General features: G+C 59.9%; 2 protein-coding genes across 2 annotated transcripts; both read left to right on the forward strand.

The window, feature by feature from the left end:
• The first annotated feature begins 1,233 nt into the window (after window positions 1-1,233).
• On the forward strand, window positions 1,234-9,882 carry WDR18 (WD repeat domain 18). Its single transcript, XM_062510323.1, has 10 exons — window positions 1,234-1,443; window positions 1,939-2,049; window positions 3,374-3,507; window positions 3,882-4,023; window positions 4,592-4,735; window positions 4,947-5,011; window positions 5,114-5,238; window positions 8,057-8,223; window positions 8,723-8,791; window positions 9,061-9,882. The coding sequence occupies exons 1-10, from the start codon at window positions 1,234-1,236 to the stop codon at window positions 9,190-9,192; spliced, it is 1,299 nt and encodes a 432-aa protein (XP_062366307.1). The 3' UTR covers window positions 9,193-9,882.
• Window positions 9,883-11,675: 1,793 nt separating this feature from the next.
• On the forward strand, window positions 11,676-18,105 carry GRIN3B (glutamate ionotropic receptor NMDA type subunit 3B). Its single transcript, XM_062510257.1, has 10 exons — window positions 11,676-12,137; window positions 12,857-13,455; window positions 13,891-14,941; window positions 15,351-15,496; window positions 15,695-15,810; window positions 15,984-16,135; window positions 16,216-16,380; window positions 16,604-16,671; window positions 16,784-17,116; window positions 17,499-18,105. The coding sequence occupies exons 1-10, from the start codon at window positions 11,676-11,678 to the stop codon at window positions 17,533-17,535; spliced, it is 3,129 nt and encodes a 1,042-aa protein (XP_062366241.1). The 3' UTR covers window positions 17,536-18,105.
• Window positions 18,106-18,133: the final 28 nt, after the last annotated feature.

Genomic DNA, 18,133 nt, shown 5'->3' on the forward strand with positions numbered 1-18,133 from the left:
TATTTTCCCTCCCCTCCTTTCCCTGCCCTCCCCCCACTTTGTTTTTGAGAGCGGGTGACTTTCCACTTTATTTTTCTTTTTTGCATATCGATTTAAAAATAATAAAAAAGAGCCTAAACCAGTTTTTTTTTGGGGGGGGGTTTGGAAAGAAAATTAAACTAAAGGAGCGGCCCCAGCTGCAGCCGCCCCCCTCCCCCCAGCGTTGCATATCTTAACTCAGGTAAAAAAGGAAAATGAGAAAAGAAAAAAAACCACAAAAGACAAAAAAAAGAAAAAAATGAATAAAAAAATAAACCACATTCTACCTCTGAGCGCGGTGGCCTCGGGCGCACCCGAGGCCCCGGTGAAAGATTTCAGTTTTGCAAAACATTCAGGTATTGAGACTTTTTGATTATTATTAAAAAAATTAAAAATTAAAAAAAAAGAGAAAAATAAACTTAAAAACACTGAAAGTTTACATTTTATAATAACATTATTATACAGATTGTATTTAAACGTCAGAATATTTAAGACAATTGTAACCCTGTAAAGTGAAGAAGTATTAAAAAAAATAATAAAGTTGTGTTGTTTGGGGTTTCTGGCCCAGGGGTGCCCACAGGGCTGTGGGGTGTCCATAGGATTTCTTTATGGATTTGGGGTATCCCTGTGGGACTGTGGGGTGTCAATGGATTTATGGGGTAATTACAGGATTATGGGATGTGCATGGGGTCCCCATAGGGCTGTGGGGTGCTCATGGGGTTCCCCACAAAGCTGTGGGGTGCCTGTAGGATTGTGGGGTGTCCATGGGGTCCCTGTGGGGCTGTGGAGGGATCCATAGGGTTATGGGGTATCCACAGGACACCCACAAGGCTGTGGGGTGTCCATAGGATTGGGAGGTATTCAGAAACACCCTTAGATTTATGGGGCGCTTATGGGGTTCCCGCAAAGCTCTGCGTGTCCACACGAAGCTCTGGGATGTCCACAGGGTCCCTATAGGGCTGCGGGGGGGTCCATAGGGTTATGGGGTACCCACAAAGCTGTCCTGTAGGGACACTGGGTCCCCATGTGCACACTCGGTGTCCTCCGGTCACCCATCCACCGCCGACCGGGGCGGACCCTGCTGAGCTTCCTGCCGCGTGCGCAATTCCCGCCCCGAACGGCCGCGGCGGCACCGCTGCTGATTGGTCGGCGCCGGCGGGAGGGCGGCGCTCTGGGCCGCGGCCGCGATCTCTGTGGCCCTGGCGGACCGCGAAGATGGCGGCGCCCATGGAGGTGGCGCTGGTGTCGGACGCGGCGGGGCCGCTCTGCAACTGCTCGGTCTGGGAGCTGCACTCGGGCTCTGCCCTGCCCGGGTACCGCGGCGGCAACAGCGGCCCGCGCGGGCTGGCGCTGCTGGGCGGCGAGCACCTGCTGGGGGCCCAGCTCGGCAAGAGCTACATCAACGTCTGGGAGCTCCAGAGGAAGGTACCGGCGCGGCGGGTGGGCCCGGGCGGCCTCGGCTCGGGGGACGCCCCCGGGTCTCGCGGGGGGACTTCGGTCCCTGTGAGGGTTGTGACGGGGCCACCCTCCCTGCGTACCTCCCGGCCCTGTGATGAGGAGCCCCTCCGCCCACAGAGCCCCCCCAGATCCATTATCAGACCCCCCCATAGCCCCTCTCACCACAAAGACCCCCATGGCCCCTCTCTTCATGGAGATTTCCTCTGTGTGCAGACACCACTTCATGGCCCAATTCTCTGCAGAGACCCCCATAGCACCTCTCTCCACAGAGACACCCCTTGTCCCCGGTTAGACCCTCAAGCCCCCCTCCCTCCATTCCGACCCCCATCACCACGGGCAGGTGCCCCCCGTCCCTCCCTTTGCAGAGACCCCCACAGAGCTCTCCCTGAGCCCCCATGTCAGGGGGCCCTGCTTGCAACCCCTTCCCTTCTCTGAGCCCTCGCTGTGCTCTCTCTGTCCCAGGACCAGCTGCAGCAGAAGATCATCTGTCCTGGGCCTGTGACCTGCCTCACAGCCTCTCCCAACGGGCTCTACATCCTTGCAGGGGTCGCTGAGAGCATCTACCTGTGGGAGGTACGGAGGTGCTGGGATGCTCAGGGCCATGCACACTCACACCCTGGACAGTCAGGGAGTGTCCCCATCCCTCAAGTGTCTGGAAATCCTGATCCTGGGGTGCCACAGCAGGCAAAGGCTGTGCTGCCCACAGCTCATCCAAATAGGAGCAGGAGAAATTCTGGTAGAGGTTTCACTCTGCCTCTTTCTCCTCTTTTCGAGCATCCAGGGGTCAGGCATTGATCCCATGAAGCAGCAGCACAGGACCTGATGTTCCTACAGTGATTCTCCCATGTTTCAGATGCATATTTGTGTGTGCCCAGGGTGCCAGCAGCCCCTGCTGTGCTCTGGTCATTGTCCTGCTGGTTATTACTGCTGGATTACTTGGGATTATGCTGTGTTCCTAGCACACTACTGAGCATATAAAAGCAGCATCTTGTCCTAAAACTGAGATTAAACCCCAAGATGCCTCACCTGGAGAGCTCCCCATGCCAGGGGAGGTTTGAGCCCTCATGGTGTGGGTGGCTCTTCCTGAAGCCATTGGGGTTTGTTTGTACCACTGTACTGGAATAAAATCCCTCAGGCTGAACCTGCAGTGGGAGCTGCTGCTTGTGATGCTCCAAGCTGGACCCTGCTCCAGCTCCTGTCACCTACAGATGTGTTCCAGAGTATGACACTGTCCCTCTGGCACACTGGAGAGGTCCATGGAAATCATCATGGAGGTGGAACCAGCCCCTAGAACCCTTGTTTTGTGCTGTTTATGAAACCCCTTGAATTGAGCTTTGGTTTGATTTTTTAGTGTAATTCAGATCATGGGAAGAAGTGGACTCTCATTTTATTTGAGGCTTTTTCTCTTCTTGGTTCCCTCCCCATCTGCAGTGTTGCCTTTTAGTAAGAAATGCTCTGGGTTTGGGGGATTCCTTGTCCACCCTAAAGCCTCTGCTGGCCCAAGACCACGAGCCACCCCTGTGGTGTCCTGCAGCTCTCATAACCTTACTGCCACCTCCTGAGGACCTGTGGGAGGAGGGAAGAAGCTGCCAAAGTAATATGAATATTAAGAGTGAACAATAAATCTTTACTGCACACTTGTGACTTGACCCGAGGAGCAGCTCTGGTATCACTGGGTTCCAGAGTTAATGTGCCAGAACCTCTTCCACTGCTGTGTGCTGAATTTCCCTGTGGTCCTGAGTGCAGGCTGTTGTTCCAGCTGTACCTCAGTGGTGTCAGTCACTGTCCTGCAGTGCCAACAGGCTCATATGGGTGACAGAACCCACCCTTCTCCCCTCACTGCACCACGTTATCCCAAGACATCCTTGATACCCTTCTGCCTTTCTCCTCACTCCAGGTGTCCAATGGGAACCTCCTCGCCATCCTGAACCGACACTACCAGGACCTCACGTGCCTCTGCTTCACTGATGACAGCAGCCACTTCCTCTCAGGGGCCAAGGACTGCCTGGCCCTGGTGTGGAACCTCTACAAGTAAGTGGGGCTGGGAGGTACAGAGAATTTGGAACAGGCGGTTGCTCTAAGCCCACAGCCAGCTCTGTGCTCACCGTGCTGGCAGGGAGCCTTTCTTTGGGGTCTCACCTGGGCTTCTTGGGGCCGGGTATATGTCTCTGACTTCTTTCCCTGGGTGACACAGAGGGGATTGTTCCCTTTACTGAGGGTCTTTGTCCCTTTGGGATAGGGATCTCAGCCTCGGTACCCGCGTGTCAAGGCTGCCAGCAGCTCCCATGTCCCACTTGGTCCCTGCAGCCAAGAGAGGCATTCCCAGTGGGAGCAGAGCCTGGCCCAGCTCCCCATGGGGCTCTGTCCTGGCTGACCCACCTCACCTGTCTCTGCTCTTCTCACAGCGTGTTGCAGGCAGAGCCCTCCCAGATCCCTGACCCCCGGCACGTCTGGTCCCGGCACAGCCTCCCCATCACCGACCTGTGCTGCGGCTTCGGAGGGCCCCTGGCACGGGCTGCCACTGCCTCCCTCGACCAGACAGCCAAGGTGAGGCTCATTTCAGAGGTGCCAGACCCTGCAGGGTCAAAGCCAGGCTCCTGCCAGGTGGCAGGAAGCTGTCCCTGTCCCCAAGCTGTCCTGAAGCTTTGCTGGGTTGCAGTGTCTTAATTTCTTGGCTGTCTCTGCAATGACTCAGAGCTGCCAGACCTGAGCTCTGCCTCTCCAGCAACAGCAGTTTCTCTGTGCCTGCCCCCAGGCTGGACTGCTGCAGTCCCTGTTGTCCTGGCAATGTCAGGGTCAGCTCCTCTGTTTCCCATTGCTGATGTCTACAGGGAGCAGAGCAGGCTGGAGCCTGTGGGGCAGGGGATGCCCTGGGGGCAGGATAGCTACAGAGAGGGTTCAGAGCTGTTTTGAAGCTGCATGGGAAACTTCTCTCCTGCTCACAGAGACACTGATCCCGAGTTCTGCCTTGGTTCTGCCTTGGACTCAGTTTCCCAGCCACAGTCGGGAGGGGATGCCGGGGTGGAATGCCAGTGTGGGGTGCCAGATGTCAGCATTCCCCCAGTCCTGCCATTAACATTCTCACTTCTGATTCTCCTGTCCCCTGTCACTCCAGCTCTGGGAAATCTCATCTGGGGAGCTCCTGCTTTCCGTGCTCTTCGACGTGGGGATCATGGCTGTGACTCTGGACCTCTCTGAGTATCACATGTTCTGTGGGGGCATGGATGGGTCCATCTTCCAGGTCGACCTCTGCGCCTGGGTAAGTGTGTGGGGCTTCAGGTGTGCTCGGTCACCCCCAGCCACTGTCACCTTCCCACTGGAACTGGTGTGACCTGCCAGAGCACAGGAGGACCTGGTTCCCCTTGTCTCCTCTGCCCCCTACAGATATGGTGACGAACCTGCTGGATTCAACCTTCCTGAATGTTAACCCTTCTCCCTTCCTTTCTTTCTTCCTTGCTTCATCTCTGCAGCCAGTTCAGAGAGACAGGACCTTCCAGACAGAGCGGGAGAACGGGAAGGTCTTTAAAGGGCACAGGTGAGGAACCAGACATACCTGCCAGCCACCATCTGCCCACCTCACCAGCTTCTGGCAGTCCTGGGGTCATCCTGAGTTTAAACATCCTGTTCCCCATTCCAGGAATCAGGTGACGTGTCTGTCAGTCTCCACAGATGGCAGCCTCCTGCTCTCGGGCTCTCACGACGAAACTGTCAGGCTGTGGGACATCCAGAGCAAGCAGTGCCTGAAGACGATGAATCACAAAGGTAGGAATGTCCTTATCTCCAGGATCCCCACTGCCAAAGGCTGCTGCTGTCTCACCTGTGCTGCCCTGGGCACTCCAGGTGTGTTTCTGCCCCTTGCTTCACGCCCTGGGAAGGGCAGAGGCTTTGGAGGAAGCCTCGGCTGTCTGGAGTGGTGCCGTGACCTTGCCCTATGTGTTAACAACCCCCTGTGCACTGTCAGGAGTGAGTCATGGATTTCACCCTGTCGCTGAGGCCACACAGGATCCTCCTCCTTGTTTTCCCAAGGGAGCAGTCACCCCACATACACCCCAGCTGTGTCTGGAGGGGAGACAGCTCTGTGACCCCAGCAGTAAGTGCCCATGAGCTCATGGGGCCTGAACTGAATCCCATATGAGCAGCTGTCTGGGATTTCAGTTTGATGGCTCCAGTAAATTGCAGGAGCAGCAGTTGAGTGCCTCAGCTACCTCAGAGCAATGGGGTTTTTACCCCTCCTGTTGCTGTGTTTCTCCCCCAGCTGTGGTGGTTTCTGGCCCCTGGTGCCACAGTGACCAGTGGGGCTGCCTTGGGCATGGCCCAGATCCCTCCCAAAGGTGATGGTGGGGAAAGCCAGGCCCTGTTCCTCGGTGGTGGTTGAGCTGCTGCCTCAGGGCAGTCTCTGGAAGCCAGGCTGCCTGCAGACCCTTTCCCTCTTTCCTTTGGCTGCCAAGGACCATCCCTAATTGGGACCCACTGCAGTGTCCATCCAGCCTGGCGCCGCTGGCACTAGAGGGTGAAAACAGACCAAATGGAGCTGTGAGTCATCCAAGGAGGGGGGGCCAGGCTTTGGCTGTGAGCCGGGCATTGGAGTCCTCCTGAGGCTGCAGGCAAGAATGGATACACCAGGCTCTTCCCAGGAGGAGCAGGACCAGGCTGACCCCAAGCTGTGGATGCTCTGCAGCCTCTGCTGGTTCCCTGCTGTCCGTGGGCAGGGACTTGGTTTCCCTGGCAGCCTTGGCACTGGCATGACTGCGCTGTGCTGTGTGTGCTTAGGAATGGGCTGGTAGCCCAGCACCCCCAAGCTGTACCCTGGGTCTGGAGTCCCCACGGGGCCCTGCAGCACCCCAGTGTGGGGGAATCTGCTGCCTCAACCCAGCCCCCTTTCCATGGATCCCTGTCCCCCCTTGGCCTCTCCAAGCAGTGACGTGAGCCCCCCCAGCAAGGTCTGTCCCTGCTGCCCCTCCAGTGTGTCTTGCTCTCTCCCCAAGGCAGAGGTGACAGGGCTGTGACATGGTGATGTGACAGCAGCCTCTGGCCCAGTGTCCTCAGGACAACACGGTCCCTCTGCTTGCCAGGCACGGGGGAAGCTGTGGGCAGACAGGATCCACTGCCCTCCTCTCAACATTGCTGCAAATAAATCCAAGGAGCTGGGGTGTGGCTCAGGGCCAGGCAGGCCAGGCGCAGGGGGCTGTGTCACCAAGGGTGGCTTGTCCTTGGTGGGGGCAGAGCGGGTGGACTTTGAGAAGTCAGGCTGCTGCTCCTGGGTAATGAGCTGTGACAGTGCTGGCGAGGCAGGGCTGCTCATGGTCACTCTGTATGGCTGGCACCACTCCGTGGGGAAGCAGGAGACCTGTGGGATAAGACTGGGAGCCAGCCTGCCCCCAAATCCCTCCAGGCCTCAATTCCCATCCTGTCACACGAGCTCCATCCTTGTCTCTGCAAACATAGCATGGCACAGACCATCCCTGAGGACTCGGTCCTGCAAGGCCTACCCAGGACGCTCTGGCTGATGTGTGCTGATGGCAGCTCTGTCTTGGAAGCTGGGTTATTTGTTTCCCCCCAGCTAAGCCTAGACCCCATTCCCAGGCTGGCCCAGGGTGGTCACAGCACTGTCTGCTGCCCCAGGCCTTGGGGCAAGGTGATCTGGTACAGGACTTGCGTCTGCACTGGGGCACCAGAGTGGCTGTGGCTAGGTGGTCACCAGGTTTGAGGAACTCTGGGTGTACGCTCCCAAGATTTTCTCCTCTCCACCTTTCTTCTCAAACTGCTCCATGAGCTGCCAATGCAGTGAGAATCTCACTGGTGGGCACTTGCCTCAGGAGCACAAACGTCTAGTCTTTAAGGAGGGAGTGAAGCCATCAGAGCTGGCAGGAACAGCTCTGGGGCCATGCACTCAGCAGAGCTACTGCTCTGCTGGTGGGACCCAACCCTGGATCCTGTGAGGATCAGATTTAGGAGCAGGCTCTGGAGGAGTAAACAGTGGTGACAGAGCCCTCGTCCATGTCAGAGCTGCTTGTGTCTGTCTGCTCTGCAGCTCCAAGCCTCTCTAGGCCCCACCATGTTCCCTCCCTCACCCCACACCCTTTTCCACGGCACTGGAAGCCCCCTCTCAGGTGCATGTGGCCCATCTTCACGTTTGCTTTTTGCCAGGGGAAATGGATGACTGGGCTGTGGGAGCAGTGGCCAAGCTGGAGCGGGGCTGGGGGCTGCTGTGCTTAACGGGGCATGTGGGACAGCGGTGGGAGCTCCCAGCGAGCAGGAGCTGGGAGGGGGCGGCAGCAGCCGCGGGTAAATGCAGTAATTAACACACTCATCAGCTCTGCCATTGAGAGCGTGTGATGGATGGTGGCAGCACGGAGCTGCTGATGAATGGCAGCTCAGGGTGGGCGGGCTCTGATCCCCCGGGGGTGCCAAGTGGCCAGGAAAGCTGCAGCCCCAGGCAGGGAGAGCTGCTGGGGAGGGTAGAGAATGTTGGCCACTGCCTGTGCCAGGGTCGTACTCGCTGTTCTTGGTGCTGCCCGAGGCCCCTGCCTCTCAAACCCACCAGGGTCCAGCCTGACCTGTCCCCTCTGTCCCGTCAAAGGTCCTGTGACAAACGCCTTCATCGTGCTGGCCCCAGCCAACATGTTCAACCCCGACGGGAAGCCCAGTGTGCCCCTGCCCAAGTTCAGCAGACACCTGCACGGCACTGAGAGCAGCGACGAGCCAGGCACTGAGGGGGTGACGCTGCGCCTGGGGCTGCATCAGCAGGTACTGGGGGCAAGTGGGTGGCTGGGGAGGGGGGACAGACATCCAGGAGGGATTGTGCCAGAGTAAAGCTTCTTCTCCAGCTGGTGAAACCCGATCCTGCTCCCTCCTGCTCCTTTCCCCGTCCTGGCTGCTGCAGTCATTTGTCCTCCCAGCCCCGTGCTGCAGTGTGGGCTGACTGCTGTCCCACAGTTTCCTTGGTCCCGGCATGGTTGCCTCCAGGCAGGGAGGGTCGCACACCATCAGTGTCCTGCCCATCCCAGCCTCTCTTCCAGTGCTCCCAGAGCTGCTCCCCTCTGCCAGCACTTACCTCTGGGCAGGTGACAATGACAGTCCTGCCAGAGCAAATGGATAAGCTCCCTGCTAGCTTGGTTGCAGCAGGCCAAGGGGCTGTTTGCATGGCAGAGGGGACAGTAGGATCTCCCAGGGCCTCTCCCAGTCCAGGGGCATGGGGAGAGGGTCTGTGTCTGCTCTGCCAACCCTTCCATTCTGGTCCCTGCAGGAGCCTGGGCAGAGCTACCTGGAGAAGGCAGAGAAGATGTACTCACAGATGTACTCGACGAGGGAAAAGGTGAGAATTTGGTACAGGCTGGGAATTTGGTACAGACCCCTTGAGGGGGGATCCTTGTCAGCTGATCTGACTCATGAGGCCCTGACTAAGTTGGGAACGGGGAAAAGAACCCTGAAATATACTGGTGACATGGGCAGGAGGGGCTGCACTTTGAGGAGGAGGAGGGAGGGGACCAAAGGGTTTGGGGTTTACTGCTGTGGAAGGAGCAGCAACCTGTGCCTGTCAGAGCTGAGGCCCTGACACTTGTTTGTTGTGTTTTCCTGTCACAGAACCTGGTGGGAGACCAGGAGCACCTGACGATCCAGGTGAGCGAGCTGGAAGAGGAGGTGAGCAACCTCCGCAAAATCAACAAGGACCTCTTTGACTTCTCCACTCGCATCATCACCAAACCAGCCAAGTGAAGAGGCTCCCCCCCGCCCTCGCACCCCTCCGCCTCTCCCTGTCCGGCTCCTGGGGAAGAACCTTCCCACCCTCGGGCACCGCCCAGCCGGCTGAGCACCCGTCTCACCTTCCCCTGACCCGGCACACGCCGCCGCCTTCTCCTGGTCCGTGACCCCGGACTGAGACCGGCGTGGGGACCGCGAGGGGACAGCACAGGGACCGTGTTCACCCCGATTCGGGGCCAGGGGGCACTCGGGCTGCCGCTGCAGGAGGAGCGTTGCCGACTCCTGGGAGGGCTCAGGATGCAGCTCCTGCTCATTCCCCGTCTCTTCCCCTGCTCCTTTTTTGTTTCTTTTCGTTACTTGACCCTGCAGTGCAGACAGAAAAGTGTTTTCCTCTCGATACCGGTTTGAGATTGGATTTTGGAGACCCCCTTCTGCTCATCCTGTCCTGGGGATTGCTGCTCAGTGCCACTGGACCCTGCGCTCTGGACAGCAGGGGCTGAAGAGCTCCTGCTCCAGGGGTGCAGTGGGGGGGCTGCTGCAACAGGTGGGGGGGTACCAGGCTACCAGGGCTGAGGATAGGGCTCCTGCTCTGTCTGGCAGGCAGAGCCTGGGGTCTCTCTGGGCTTGGAGCACAGGTGGTGGTTTTGGGGCGCAGGGTCACTCTGGGGAGGGGCAGGGGGACCAGCAAGGTGCTATTTCCAATCTCATCAGTCAACAATTTATATATATTTGGATCTACCGACTCTGTTTTCACGGTGTTTGGGGACTCGGCCTTTTGTATTGTCACAGCATGGCAGAGGGGGTTGTGGGTTTTGTTTAGGTTTATTTTTTACATAAAAGATTTGTTTTTTATAGTGAAAGATGCCCACGATGGTTTCTTTAACAACCCCCTTGCATGGCCACAGACATTGCCCACTTATCACTGCATCCCTGGGGCTGCCCACTGAGAGTGAGAAAGTGCTTCCTTATCCCCAAACTGCTCAGTTGCCTTTGCCCCAAGGGTCCCTCTGTGTCTTTACAGAGTGTTGAGGTGTCACTCGGCCATCCCTCTGTGTCATCCCCCACCCTGTTCAGTACACCAAGTGCAGATGATTTAAAATGCATTTTAAAACCGGAGCATCCAAGCATCCCCAGTTCCCAAGAAGATGCTTTTAGCTTAATCACTGGAGCCTGTTCCTTTCCCTTCCTCTCCTGCTCCTCTTCCTCCCATCGCTTTGGATCAACATTCATTGGCTGCAGCAGGGACTGTCACCCACAGCCAGGGGCTGCGGCGAGGCAGGAGGTGGGAGCATATCCCTGCTGCAGGGAGACCTCTGAGGCCCCAGGGATGCAGCCCCAAGCCAAGCCCAGATCCCAACACTTCTTCCCAGTCATTCCACACTTTCCCAGTCCCCCCAGTGGGGTTCCTGTTGGGGTACTGCACTTGAAGCAGAAAAGAGGATGGGGTTCCCAGAGACACCCCCCCCCCCCCCCCCACTGTGCTGTGCCTGGTGTTTGGGGGGGGCTTTTTTTCATTCCAAGATCCTACTGCCCCTCTGTGGACAGTGGGGGCTGTCCTGTGTTTATCCCTTTTGAGAAGGAGCTGCCAGGGACCCTGAGGGAGAGCAGCACCCCATGACCCTCTGTGATCTGGCAGGATTTGCACTGCCCTCCCTGCAGGTCCGGCTCAGCAGGCAAATTCATTAACTGTGACTCATTACATTTATCGATATTACATGAATCGATACTTTTTGCCAGATGGATTTTGGCTCCATCCTTCATTTTTCCTTATTAATTTAGCATGGCTCCAGCCCTGGTTGCTGGTGTTTGTGTGCTGGTGGCGGGGACCCTTGGGCTGGGTTGAGCCTCAGTTTCCCTGGCGAGGATGAGGAGGGTGACCCTGAGTCCCCTCCCTCAGCAGAGGAAGGCTGCACTGCTGCTGCCCTTCTCCCCTTCCCCATGCAGCAGGAGGAATTGCTCAGCCCTGGGACCACCCGGCCTCGGGACCCCCGGATATTGAAGCTGTGGAGGGACAGAGATCGGGGTGAGAGCCTTTACCGAGATGGAGGCGACAGTTCCCGGCTCGGAGTCCGGCTCGGGGACCGACCCGAGGGGGTTTATCTTGGGCGACGGAGGACGAGGATGAGGAGGAGGAAGAGGAGGAACATCCCAGTGGACCAGAGGTAGCCGGGACGACCCTGGGACCAGTGGGCATCTCTGTGCCGGGGGACCCCAGGGTGGCAGCCCTCGGACGGCAGCACCGCGCGGGTGGGGGCCCCCTTTGCTGCGGGGCGCAGGGAGGGGGGGACCCGCGCCGTGCGTGGGCGTGGACGGGGAGGCTGCGGGCGGGTCCGGCGCTGCGTGGGCCGGGTCCGGCGCGACCCACCGCGCACCGGGGGCTGCGGGGCCTCGGCGCTAGCCGGGCAGGGGGGACCCCGGCGGGACCCGGCCGGCGGTCTCTGTCCCTAGCCGGAGCCGCCTCCGGCGGAGCGCAGAGCAGCGGGGCCGGTGCGGGGTGCATGGCGGGGCTCCGGGCGCTCTGGTTGCTGGCGGCGGCGTTGGGGCTGGCAGGGGGACACCCGCATCCCTGCCGCGTCCCGGCCCCCTCCGGCTCCGGTCTCGGCCCCGGCCCCGGACCCACCGTGCGCCTCGGGGCGCTGCTGCCTCCCGCGCCCGCCCGCGCCCGGCTCCGCGCCGCGCTGGCCCGAGCCGCCGGTACCGGTCACGGAGGGAGCCCCGGGGAGGTGACGCTGCCCCGCAACCTCAGTCTGGAGGTGGTGGGGGGCGGCCCGGCCGCGCGGGACCCCGGCTCTCTGGCGCGGTGGCTGTGCGGAGCGCTGGAGGGGCGCGGCGTGGCCGCCGTCCTGGCGCTGCCCCGCTCCCGCCGGGAGCTGCTCCAGCTCGACTTCCTCGCCGCCGCCCTCCAGGTCCCCTTCGTCAGCATCCTGGACACCCGCGGGCCGCTGCCTTTCCGAGCGCAGGTGAGACCCGCAGCGCCGGCACTGCACGGGGGACACAAATCCCGAGCCCGCTCCCGTCCCGGCTCCGTCCGTGCTCCTGTCTTGATCCCTGTCCCGGATCCATACCAGCTCCATCCCGATCCCCCTCTCGACTCCATACCGTCTCCGTTCCGCGGGTCCTCCTCCCGGCTCGGACCTGCCTCCGATCCCGATCCCGGCTCCGATTCCAGCTCCAATTCGGAATCTCAACCACTCATCCTTGCTGCATCCCGACTTCCTTCGGGGTCCATCCCGGCTCTGCTCTGCTTCTGTCTTCTCTCCTACCCCGGCCCCATTCCCACCTCCATCCTGCCTTTATCCCAGACTCATTCTGGGCCCCATCCTGGCTCTCTGACTCCCATCGCAGCTCTATTCCAGCCCCTTCTTGGCCCTCATTCCAGCCCTATCCTGGCTCTATCCCAGCTCCCATCTCAGTTCCCTCTTGGCCCCTTGCCCAGCTCTATCCCAGACCCAATTCCAGCTTTCACTCCAAGGTAAGTTCCCTGGTTCCTCTGGAAGCTCTGCAGCCCTCAGCCCCAGTCCCCACTCCGTTCTGTCTCCAAAAGGGCCCTGGGATATGTCCTGGCAGGGGATGGGCAGGGAGTGTGGAATGACCTCAGGGCAGGTGGGCCCATGTCTGGTGCTGCCTCCAGGCCCTTCCCACGGGCAGAGGCACAGCCACAACCCCTGTGTGTTGGCAGAGCCCCTTCCACTTCCACATGGACCGGCAGAGCTCACCGGAGACATTGGTGGATGTGCTGGCGAGCATCCTGCAGGCCAACGACTGGCAGGAGACCAGCCTGGTGCTCTGCCACCCCTGGGACATCAACAGCTTCCTCGACCTCTGGGCTCAACGTTCCCAGCTCTTCCTCCACACTGTCCTGGACCTGGGTTACCTGGATGAGCCCAGGGCCACCCGCTACCTGCAGCAGCATGGAGACCGTGTCAGGACCCTCTCCAGCCCAGTGCTGATGCTGGGCTGTGACCTGCACCGTGCTCGATTCGTCTTCCAGGCAGCCAAGGAATTGGGGCTGCCACTGAAGGAATTCCACTGGATGCTGGGCTTCCCACACAGTGCCAATGAGCTGCAGACCGAGGGCCTGCCCACAGGGCTGCTGGCCTTTGGGGAGGTCAGCCGGCCACCGCTGGAGCTCTTTGTGCAGGACATGGTGGGACTGGTATCCCAGGCCATTGCCCACACTGCCCATGGCCACCCTGACCCCACACAGCTGCAGACCACAGGCAACTGCAATGAGAGGCACCAGGCAGGCAGCGAGTCCCCGGGGCTCTTCCTTGCCCGGTAAGGGGGTGCTGGGGGCTCCTCTTTTCCCCCATGCTGGCTCTGTGGTATTGGGGTGCATGGGAGGGTTCTGCCGCAGACCTGGGATGGGGTAAGGGCAGAGCCAGGGGACCCCTGGGCTCAGTGCAGTGCTGTCCCCAGTGTGTGCAGCCACCACCATGGGGTTCAGGCCCCAAGGACACTGTTAGTGCTGCACAGGGGGGGCATGTCACTTCAGATCTCCTTAACACTGCCCGAGCACAGTCACTCTATAAATATTAATAACACTTGGCCCCAGCAGCACAGCAAGCTGCGGGGCAGCAGAGCGGGGCCGGGTCCTGCTGCTCCTCCATGACCTTGTCCCTTCCCGGGCATGTGCTGCTCCCAGTTCCCAGCCTCATCCCTGTGTCCCAGCTGACTCGGAACACCGGAGCAGTGAAACCCTTTCCTTGGCAGGTTCCTGGCCAACACATCCTTCCATGGCCAGACGGGGCTGGTGCGCGTGGAGAACACAGCAGTGGTGAGGCCGGAGCAGCAGTTTCGTGTCTGGAGTCTGCGTAGAGACTCACAGGGGGTCCCCACCTGGATGACAGTGGGCACCTGGAGCCACGGCAAGCTGGAGCTGGAGGAGGGCGTGTGGCAAAGCCAGCGGCAGCACAGGAGCCCCGGCGAGGCAGCTGACGGGGCCCACACACGGCTGCGGGTGGTGACGTTGGTGGAACATCCATTTGTCTTCACCAGGGAGGTGGATGAGGAGGGGAACTGTCCGGCCGGACAGCTCTGCCTGGACTCTGGCACAAATGACTCGGCTGTGCTGGATGCCCTCTTTGAGCAGATTGGCAACGGCAACGGTTCAGTGCCACGGGCATACAAGAAATGCTGCTATGGGTACTGCATTGACCTGCTGGAGAAGCTGGCTGAGGACATGGCCTTTGATTTTGAGCTCTACATTGTGGGTGATGGGAAATATGGGGCCTGGAAGAATGGGCGCTGGACGGGACTAGTGGGGGATCTACTCAGTGGCACGGCCCACATGGCTGTCACCTCCTTCAGCATCAACTCAGCACGGAGTAAAGTCATCGACTTCACCAGCCCCTTCTTCTCCACCAGCCTAGGCATCCTGGTGAGGACCAAGGACACGGCATCGCCCATTGGGGCCTTCATGTGGCCCCTGCACTGGACCATGTGGGTGGGAATCTTCGTGGCACTGCACATGACCGCGCTCTTCCTCACCCTCTACGAGTGGAAGAGCCCCTATGGAATGACCCCCCATGGCCGCAACCGCATGAAGATCTTCTCCTACTCCTCAGCCCTCAACCTCTGCTATGCCATCCTCTTTGGGCGCACTGTCTCCAGCAAGACGCCCAAGTGCTGCACTGGCCGCTTCCTCATGAACCTCTGGGCCATCTTCTGCCTCCTGGTGCTCTCCAGCTACACGGCCAACCTGGCAGCTGTCATGGTAGGGGACAAGACCTTTGAGGAGCTCTCGGGCATCCATGACCCAAAGGTGAGCGAGTGTCCAGCTACTTCAGAGGGACTGGGAGCGAGCTGAAGGCCAGGGAATGGGCTGAGGGGAGTCCTGTTCATCCTTCTACACCTTCCTCCTCCTCTCCAGCCCCAGTTCTGCATCTTGGCCCCTCCTAAGAGTGGGGGTGTCTTTGAGACCCACAGAAAGCTTTGTGTGTATATCCCAATGGTGTTTAATCCCAGCCTCAGCTCCAGGGCAGGGAGACGTGGGCTGAGTTCCTGCTGAGGCTGCTCTTGGGGAAGCTTTTTCCTAGACACCCCCAAGAGCTGCTGTACCTCTGGGGCTGCCCAGACACCTTGCCTGGGACTCAGGGTTAGGGACATATCCCCAGGGAGTGGGGACACATTCCTGGGGCCAGGGGTGCTGATGCTCTGGTGCCTCCTTCCAGCTCCATCACCCCTCACAGGGCTTCCGCTTTGGCACAGTGTGGGAGAGCAGTGCTGAGGAGTACATCAAGAAGAGCTTCCCCGAGATGCACGAGTACATGCGGCGCTACAACGTCCCCACCACCCCCGATGGCGTCACCATGCTCAAGTGAGGGGAAGGGAGAGCATGAGGGGGTCCCCCACACCTTTTACCCCTCCCTGGGCGTCTTTTGCCCCAGGTCCGGAGCCTGTGCAACCCCCCACTCCAAGCACATGAGCCCCCACCTCCGGGAGGGGTCTCAGGCTGGGGGTACGCTAGGCAAGGGAGGAGCAGCCCCTCCCTGAGCATCCCCCCATGCTGGTACAGGACAGAGCCTGCCAAGCTCAACGCCTTCATCATGGACAAGTCGCTGCTGGATTATGAGGTCTCCATCGACTCTGACTGCAAACTGCTCACTGTGGGCAAACCCTTTGCCATCGAAGGTTTGGGGGGGCTGTGGTGGGAAGGGGGTTCTGCTGTGTGTATGTGATCGGGCTGGGGTCGAGCCCTGCCACAACCACGCAGGCTGGGGAGGTGCTCCCTCCGTGGTGGGCACCGGGGGCTGTACCTCCCGTCCCAGCACTGCCCCTCTCTCTTACCCCCACACCGGGGCCAGGATACGGCATCGGCCTCCCCCAGAACTCCCCGCTGACCTCCAACGTCTCCGAGTTCATCAGCCGCTACAAGTCCTCGGGGTTCATTGACCTGCTGCACGACAAGTGGTACAAGATGGTGCCCTGCGGCAAGCGCGTCTTCGCCGTCACTGAGGTGCGGCGGCTCCTCGGCTGGGGGGGGCTCTGGGGTCTGGTACCCCCCGCAGCCCAGCCCACACCCCCTGCTGCCCGCAGACCCTGCAGATGGGCATCTACCACTTCTCGGGGCTGTTCGTGCTGCTGTGCATCGGGCTGAGCGGCTCCCTCCTCACCTCGCTGGGCGAGCACGTCTTCTACCGCCTGGTCCTGCCCCGCATCCGGCGCAAGAAGAAATTCAATTACTGGCTGCACACGAGCCAGGTGGGGCCAGGAGAAGGGGCTCACACAGAGCCCCAAAGTCCCCTAACCCCAGGTCGTTGCTCCCTTATAAATTGCACTGCCTCTGCCCTTCTCCAGCCCCGGCCCACCAACTCCCGTTTAACCCCTGAACTATCACCTCCCGACCATCACCCTCCAATTAATCCCTGAGCTATTAAAATCCAGATCATCACTCCCCAATTCTCTCTTGCTATATTCTCCACAGAAAATCCATCGGGCTCTGAATATGGGCATGGAGGAGCGGAAGAGCCAGCAGCTGAAGCTGGAGCAGAGGTACAGCTGGGACTGCTGATCCTGCCCCGCTCTCCTCCTCCCTGTGAACACACAGAGCTCTGTGGAGCTGCAGATGGACTCCACAGATCCCAATTCAGCCCTTCCCACACAGGTGCGAGCCCCAGCCGAGGTCAGCACCGGCGGCAGCACAGCCCTGGGGCGCCCTGCGGAAGGAGGCACGGCGGGTCCGCTTCCAGCTGGACAAAGCCAGCCCCGAGGCGGAGTCGTCCCCGTGGCACCCCAGGAACGGGCGGCCCCCGCAGCCCCTGGACAGAGAGGCCGGTGAGAACGAGCTCCGGGAGCTGGAGGAGAAAATCCAGGAGATGCGGGACCAGCTGCGAGCGGCGCTGCTGAGGAAGAGCGAGCTGGTGTCCGTGCTGGGCACGACCAAGGGCGGCCGGACACTGCCTGCCCCGCTGGCCAGCGAGGAAGACCGAGAGGAGAGGTGAGGTGGGGGGCAGGGACTCCCCCAAAACTTTCCAGGCTACTGTGCTGGGGCAGGGTAGGTCACCCGCTCCTCCGGCTCAGAGAGGGAGTGGAAGGAAAAAGGGAGGGGGCACGTCCTGGGCTGCTCCAGCTCTGAGGTCTGTCTCTTCCTCCCGTCCCTTCTGCTGGCAGTGGGGGTTTGAAGGGCCCGGAGGTTCTTTTTGGGGCGTTAAGTTGGGGTGAGAGATCCCCGCAGTGCCTGGAAAAAGCTCAGCCTCGCATCCCCACTGTTTTTACACCACATAAATAAGGATGACGAAGTTAGACGAAGTCTGCTTTTCCTCTTCCCCAAACGCAGCCGTGGCTGGCCGAGAGCAACCCTTGCCCTCCTTCCTCCGCAGGTCCAGCTCGGCCCCGCCGCAGGACGGCCGTGATTAGGAGGAGGAAGCTATGGATGGGACAGGAAGGCAGGCCAAGACCACTGGAGAGACAGCTCCAGGGCAGCAAAACCGGGCTGGTCCCAGAACCACCACAAAGCAGAACCGGAGCCTTCCTCGGGCAGAGGGTGAGGGATGGAGACGCTGAACGGGGAGCGGGACAAGGCTGCGGGCTCAGGGCTCTGCCCGCCCCTGAGGATAAGGAACAGCTCCCCACCCCACTCCAAGCAGCTGTGGAAGGAGCTGGAGCCCGGCACCCCCTCCCCTGGCACGGAGGCTGCCCAGCACCACCAAGCATGGCCGGGACAGGGTTGGCGCTCAGCTCTCTGCCCTGCCACGGCCCCTGCACCCTGCAAGGGGTCAGATGGTGACAGACCAGGACGGCAGGAGGAGGCACCCCCAGGACTGAGCATTCACCTCGCTGCACCCCCCCTGTCCTCAGGACTCCCACACGTCAGCCCAGCACAGCCATGGGCAGGACATGGGGCAGCACTGCAGGAGCTGTTAAGAGATAATATTTATTATTATATACAAACACATTTTGTACATTAATTAAATAGAATGAACTCTACTCTTCATTCATCAAATCATTTGGTTTG

This window comes from Cinclus cinclus, chromosome 28 (assembly GCF_963662255.1).
Source record: "Cinclus cinclus chromosome 28, bCinCin1.1, whole genome shotgun sequence".
NCBI classification, from domain to species: Eukaryota; Metazoa; Chordata; class Aves; order Passeriformes; family Cinclidae; genus Cinclus; species Cinclus cinclus.